The sequence below is a fragment of the Dendropsophus ebraccatus genome, chromosome 12 (genome assembly GCF_027789765.1).
Source record: "Dendropsophus ebraccatus isolate aDenEbr1 chromosome 12, aDenEbr1.pat, whole genome shotgun sequence".
Taxonomy (NCBI): domain Eukaryota; kingdom Metazoa; phylum Chordata; class Amphibia; order Anura; family Hylidae; genus Dendropsophus; species Dendropsophus ebraccatus.
The window spans coordinates 66559463-66566947 of NC_091465.1; the positions used below are offsets into that span (position 1 = coordinate 66559463).

Genomic DNA, 7485 nt, shown 5'->3' on the forward strand with positions numbered 1-7485 from the left:
GTTCAGTCACATCTAACACTTGTAAAAGTTGTTTGCGTGAGTAACCTACAAAATGAATTAAATGTACCACTAAGTACACCGCTTTTGTGGGTTTTACATGAATATACCAGAGCTGGCACGGGGATGTTGGTGGCACGGTCCTATTTTTTAACCCTTCCCCGGTTGCCATGCACAGTGGCGGGCCTGAAGCACTGGAGGTGGGCCCACCCGTCCACAGTGTGAAGAGGCTCCATTTACATAAACAGACCGCGGTGCCTGTCTGTTCATGTAAAAAACAAAACCTAGTGGTACATTTGCTTTAAATAACACTATGGGGGAGATTTATGAAATTGGTGTAAAGTAGAATTGTCTTAGGGCCCTTTTACACAGAAAGATTATCTGACAGATTATCTGCCAAAGATTTGAAGCCAAAACCAGGAATGGATTTGAAAAGAGGAGAAATCTCAGGCTTTCCTTTATTACCTGCTCTCTGTTTATAGTCCATTCCTGGCTTTGGCTTCAAATCTTTGGCAGATAATCTGTCAGATAATCTTTCCGTGTAAAAAGGCCCTTAGTTGCCCCTAGCCACCAATCAGATTCCACTTTTCAAAGAATCTGTGAGTAATTAAAGGTGGAATCAGATTGGTTGCTAGGTGCAACTGGGCCAATTCTACTTTACACCAGTTTGATAAATCTCCCCCTATATGTGTTATAGCTTTTGAGGGTGCAAGGTAGTACAGGGGCTATGGCTGTTAGCTTACAGATGTATCATATCTGGCACTGTGCTCCCATTTTTAATATAACATAAAAGCTGCCAAAGTGGCGGCTACACAGACATTATATGCAGTTTTTTCCCTATTGACACACTGCATGGTTTACATACAGCCACATTTTACCACTTGGATATTAAAGTAAACTTGTAAACTTGAACTCCCACTAAATAATTTGAACTGATACCACGATATATATGTATTCAAATGTCTCAGGGCCACATAGTTAACAGACAAGAGAGAAAATGACATATCTGAATATCCCATCAAGTGGTGGGTGAGGGGGCTTATCTTTTAGGCTATGTCCAGAATATGGCCGCCATTCTGAAAGGTGCCATTATGGATCAAGGGCAAATTCTTCCAGTGGGAAGGTGGTCATGTAGCATATCAAAGAGGACCAGAATTGTCTCAGAAACCGATTACAGCAATCATATATGCAATATCTCTAGTGATTCAAAAGTTATCTAAGAATTCATAATTGAAGCCAGTGCCTTTAGCTCTGTTTTCAGCACCATGGACAACACATTGAACACGTCAAATAGCTGTGCATTACAGAACGTTCCAGGTTTTTGTTGCAACTTTTTGTGTTGATAACACACACACACATTACACACCCATACACTTTAAACTCTCAAATTTAGAGATGGTATGAACCCGAACGCTCGGCATCATATTCCCGCTGTCTGCCAGCTCCGTGGAGCGGGTGGATATAGCGGGAGGACCGCCTGGAAAACTGGGATACAGCCTATGGCTGTGGCTGTATCCCAGTTTTCTAGGCGGTCCTCCCGCTGTATCCACCCTCTGCACGGAGCAAACAGACAGCGGGAATCATTGCCGAGAGTTCGGGTTCATACGAACCCGAACCGAACTCTGTTCGGACCATCCCTACTCAAATTATCCACACAAATAGTTCCACATACTTCCCTCTTCTGCAGATGGCCGTAATATCCTAGCAGTGTACAGAAGGTGTGTGAGTAGAGTACAGCTGCTCTCTGCAGACTCCCCCTCCCTCTCATGTAGTCTGGACAGAGCTGCTGTCTGGACCAATTTATAGTAGTGGTGGAAAGATCTGGCTCTTGTTTAAAGCATTGGGAGAGGGAGGGGGAAGGAAGGGCTTATAGACCCCCCCCCCCCCACTCTGCACCACTCCCTAGATCCCTACTAGTGTTCATTAGATCTGTCAAAATGGACTGTCAGGAAAACAGGATGGCTGCATCCATGTTTTCCAGGACTCCATAGGGCGGCACCCATCTTCTGCAGCCACACAATGATTGTTCGGGCTGGGTAATGTTGCCGAACCCGAACATTTTGTTAGATTTGATCAACACTATCCCCTACCTTATTGCACTTGGGCAATTTTTTAGGAAGCCCCCGACTTTTGCTTCTTTAATGCATATGATAATTCCTTTATTTATACAGCGCCAACTTATTCCATAGCACTTTACACAGCCTTTCGTCACTTATATCGGCCCCTGTCCCCATTGGATCTTAAAATTTAAATGCACCTTTCTGTATGTTATGAGGGTTGGAAGAAACACACACAAACATGGGGAGGACATACAAACAGGTGTTGTCCTTGGTGGGATTTAAACCCAGGACTCCAACAAAAATGTTGTCAGCAAGCAATACTAAGAGATTGTGCAGAATGGTGAATGCACTGCTGGAGTATAACACAGACAGAAATGTAACAGAATTAATATACTCAGCTCCTTAATTCCCTTTCTATAGTGGAAATATGCATTACAATAAAATGTTACCCAAAGAAACCAACGCCATAACTTTTGCTGAAGCAATTGAAGACTATATAAGAATAAAACCAGTGGAACTACAACTTCCAGCATGCAGGCTTCCATGAAACTATAGTTTCTGACATTCTTTTGAAGTTTATGAATGTTTTAACATTACTGAAAGCAATATCGATCCTTACACGACACAAAATGTTAAAATATGCCATATATAATAAATGCTATGTAAAATAGTATTCCATACAAGGACTTAATATAAAAAAAAATATTATATATATTTTATTTAAGGCATATTGATCAAACAATGTAGTGTAGGCTGTCGACCCATTTTCTTTTTATTAACCCCACCACTGCCAACAGCAGCAAGGGATTGCAGGGGTTAAACATGTTCAGCGTACCAGCACCAGAAAGTTATTAACCCTATATAAATATGGGACTGACCTGAGTTTTTTTTTTTTCCCCTGCAACAACCAGAATCAGCAGAATGATTTAGCGAGCAAACAGGGTTAAAGGGCAGCATAGAGGAGGACTAAGAAATGGGAAGTAAAATGAAGTTACCTTTCTTGTCAGCACTGGCCTTTTTTGGTTTCGGCAGTCGTGGAGATACATGACTGTCAGTGGCCTGTATTATCGACTGTATGAAGGCATGCAAAGGTTTTAACAGCTCACAATGCCACTGACAGGACTTTGCACTGTGGGATCTCTCAGGCCATGTAACAGCCAGCTCTGATGTCCAGGAGCTGTTTGCCTGGGAGAGAGAGAAGTCCATGAGAAGGAGAGAGGGTAACAGCAATATACAGATTTGAAAGGTGGAGGAGGATCCTTAGTAGCTGTCCAGCTGGGAGAGACAGAGGGGGAAGGGGATTCCTAAACCTAAAGTTCAGCGCATAACCCAAATATTGCCTTCTCCTCCCTTCCCTGGTGACTCTCTCATAAGAGTGAATGTGAAAATAACTAAGCGTAAGTTCACATGGGGCAGATTCGCAGTGAATATAAAAAAGGCAAGTTTGCAGTGATGCAATTTTCCCTGTAGATTTTGGAAAAAGAAAAAAAAGTTAATATGCAGTTGCAGGTCTGCAGATAATTCAGACCAAAGTTTGCACAATACATGGTAGAAGTGGGACATGTTGTTCACCTCTTCTGGGAAGAAAAGAAAAGAGTTTGCCGCTGCATGATGCATGGTATACATTGATCGGTCACAGGACGTTGCATCCAATGGCCATCAGAATAAATTCCCGGATCAATGACCCTTCTTCAGACTCTAGTGACTATAGCCTGTAATATTATTACACTCCAGAAAGGCATCCAGGTCCCTTTGATCTCTTTTTGTGAGTTCACCATGACCACTCCCTCTGGCAGAGAATCCCACAATCTCACTGCTCTTACAGTAAAGAATCCATTTCTGTGTTTGTGTAAGAACTTTTTTTTCTCTAGGTGTAAAGATCATCTACTGGTCTACTACTGGATATTACTGGTTTATATCCTCCTCAGTGACTGAAAGTTACCTGTGTATAAGTGTCTATAGAGAGAGCTGTCAATCACTGACAAGGACCGCCCACTTGACTACTTAGCCAACAAAACTATATATCAATCTGCACAGCTTCTCTTGCTCTATAATATGCTGCCTGCAGATTGAACCGCATTTTTAGGCTATGTTCCCACAACATCTTTTTTTGGGCCGTTTCACGATTTTGGCCGGCTATCATTTTGGTGCTAAAACATGTCAGGTTTATGCAAATTGGTAATTTGCATAAAACTGACACATTTTGACACCACAATGACAGCTGTGTGAAACAAGACCAAGAAATCGTCAAAAAAGATGCTTTGGGAACATTGCCTTAATATGACAAGTAAAATCAATAATCTTCCTGACTAGGTCAAGAATATATTTAGGATTGTATTTGAAATCTATTTTCTTTTCCCCTAAAACAGGAATGTATCCTATCAGATAGGATAAGGAAGATATATTCTTGGGTGAACGAGCCCTCAGGAGGTTTAAATTCATTAAATCTGATGTGCGTTGTAATCAAAAACAAACACATAAACCTAAACATCAGAAAAAGTGACCCTACTGTGACTTAAAGGGTTATTCCCACCTCCCCTTTTTACCTTGCACTTCCTGGTTTCCTCCATGAACCGGCTCCTTCACTGTAATTGGTCCTCTTCACCAGCAGCACTAGGGCTGTCATCATGGCTGCTGGCCTGTGCTCTGCTGTTCTGTGCTGAGCTCAACTACACCAACTCTGACAGCTCAGGAGCTGGGGACTGTCAGTGTGATGGATTATTGCAGATAAAGTGACCAGCAGGGGAGGCTGTACACTGATGCTTACTCAGGGTAGGCCACTGCTGATAACAGTGGTTGGGAACCTTGACAACCAGCTGGGTCTAACCTGCTGAGAGCCCCTTTTAGCGAGCAGGGGGCCGAGGAGGATGGTATGTCTCTTACCTTACACCTCTGCGCCATTCCCATGCTATTACCAGTGTAATCCTCGTCCCAAAGAACCGTTAGGAGCACTGTCCCGCCCTCATCGTGCAAGCCGCCCAGCTCCTTCTAATGATAATCAATGAAGTGGCAATCTGAGGGCAAGGCAGTGCTCCTAACTATGCTCCAGGCCGAGGAGTAAACTGCTAACTGCAAAGGAACGGTGCTGAGGAGGAAGGTAAGAGACATACCTTCCTCCTCTACATCCTGTGCGCAATAGGGGGCTATCAGCAAGTTAGATTAGTCTAACGTTCCGATAGTTTCCCTTTAACTTTTAATTCCCTAATGTTTTAGATATAGTTATGGAGATTAGGATGGCCATTTAAAGAGACCTGTCGCCTCTTCTGTCAACTGTTCCCAGTAAATGTCTGTTGAGTTGTGTTGCTCCTCTGGTATTGCTCCTGGAAATATATAGTGTACCAAAAGCATCAGATTTGTTACAGCGATATGTGAGATGTATATCAGTGGGGGTCCAGGTGCTGAGACAATACTACAATGCTATCATGAAACCTGACCTGGGCAGCATTGTTCTCTCTGTCAGGACTGATTTTCATCCAGGTCAAGCACCACTTTCCGCCAGGTCAAGCATCACCATTCTACAAAGGACCTGTTAGTGCATTGTTGTCCGATTTACATGATGATCAGCAATGAAAAGATGTATTGGAGAAGTTCACTGCCTAATAAAATATAGAGTTAAAGAGGAGTTGTGGCTCAGTGTTTGTGCCTATAATAAATAGCACAATACTTAGCAACTGAAGTTGCCAATTTTCATTTCACTTTGAGCAGCAAAACTCCTTCCACAGCGATTTGGGAAAGCAAACCCTGTAGTTCAAGATGATAGACACATAGGGGCACATTTATCTTTCTCTTTGCACCATTATTTTGGCTAATTTGTTTTTGGGCACAGCGAAAGATTTTGTCCAGCATTTATTAAGTCGTTTGTGCTATCTTTGAGCATTTTATCCTGCTGCAACATTTTTCAATTTTCTTGCTCGGAGGGGCCACGGTTTTATTTTAGCTACTTTGTTAGCACATGTGATTTGTTGTAATAGGGCTCTAAAGGCCCTATTCCACCAAACTATTATCGGCCGTATTCGGCCAATATCGGCCGTTATGGCCGATAATCGTCCCGTGGAATAGGAGGCAACAATCAGCCGACATTGTTCATGTCGGCTGATCTTTGAAGTCGGTTGTCTTTTAACATGTTGGGATAGCAGCGATAGCAACTGGGATAGCAGCGGTATGCTGCCGTCGCTCAATGGAATAGGAGCGGGGGCAGCAGACTGCCGCTATATCCTATGGGCTGCCTGAACGATCAGCGATCACCGGTGCAGCCCCCCCCGTAGCTCCCCCTGGCTCTCCCAGGACTCACCCGCTCGCTGCTGCCACTTGAAATAGTGGCGCCAGCGACCGGGGAACGAGGAGCAAACGAGCGCTGATAGCGCTCGTTTGCTCCTCAGAGTTGGGTTGTGGAATACAGCCTTAAGAGTAGAGAGATTGGGGGGGGGCAGAGCTAAAATAATAGCAGGTAAACATTAGGCTGGCCATATATTATAGATATCTACCTCTTCCAATCCCACATAGCTTAGCTCAGTATCTATACTATATTGACAGGGGGTGTAAGCCACTGCTAGAGACCTATAGCAGCAGCTTTACTTTCAGAGAACAAACGGATTGGGCATTCAGTATGCCTGATTGTTCTCTCCCCTGACATGTCCATGGGGTAGAGTTATTTTGTAGTTTATTACAATCCACCATGAAAATACAGTACACCCTATACCATCTATCTATGTTGCGCAAGTCAGTAGGATTACAACAATAGGCAACTTGTATTACTTATTTTATCTGACTGCTTTTAAAAAATTACAACCTTTTTAAAAAACTGATGGGTTTAATATTGCTCTATTCCCATCTTTGTAACGCTTTTTTTTTTGGTCTGTAGGGTTTTGTTTTTGCACCATAATCTGTACTTTCTATAAGTACCTTGCTTGCGTATATGCGACTTTTTGATCACTTTTTATTACCATTTTTCACTTTGGCTTTTTTTGTACTTACGCCGTTTATCATGCAGGAATGTGATAATTTAGTTGGGGTGATTCCACACATGGCAATACTGAATATTGGCACATAGAAAAAGTGGAAAAAGCGGTGGTTTTCCTTGCGCAGTACGTCTGACCCAGGAGTCTAATGTCTGGATCATTAGGTTTCCTCAATGTTACTGGACACTGACTCCAAGTTCTGGTGAAAAAGTTCACACGTAACTGATCCACAGCGAGATCCGCTGCGGATCCCTGCCCTGTACACTCTATGGGCAGACAAACTCGCTGCAGGATGCACATCCCGCTGTGAGTATGTCAGCAGCCCGCCCCGTTAACAACCCCCCCGCCGCCTGAGCGAGCGTATACCTCACCTTCGCTCTGATTGGCCGAACGGGAAGTACCAAATAATACCAAATGTTTATTTATTTATTTTTACTTAGAAACTTAAAAAAGAGGGGTGATTTAACTTT

At 43.1% G+C, this 7485-nt stretch overlaps 1 protein-coding gene across 1 annotated transcript in view; it reads right to left on the reverse strand.

The window, feature by feature from the left end:
* Positions 1 to 3350, reverse strand: part of LOC138769495 (insulin-like growth factor III) — a 33930-nt gene extending 30580 nt beyond the window's left edge. Inside the window, exon 1 of the mRNA XM_069948012.1 lies at positions 3053 to 3350. Coding sequence (XP_069804113.1) covers positions 3053 to 3103 — 51 coding nt within the window. The 5' untranslated portion in view covers positions 3104 to 3350. The remainder of the gene's footprint in view (positions 1 to 3052) is intronic.
* Positions 3351 to 7485: the final 4135 nt, after the last annotated feature.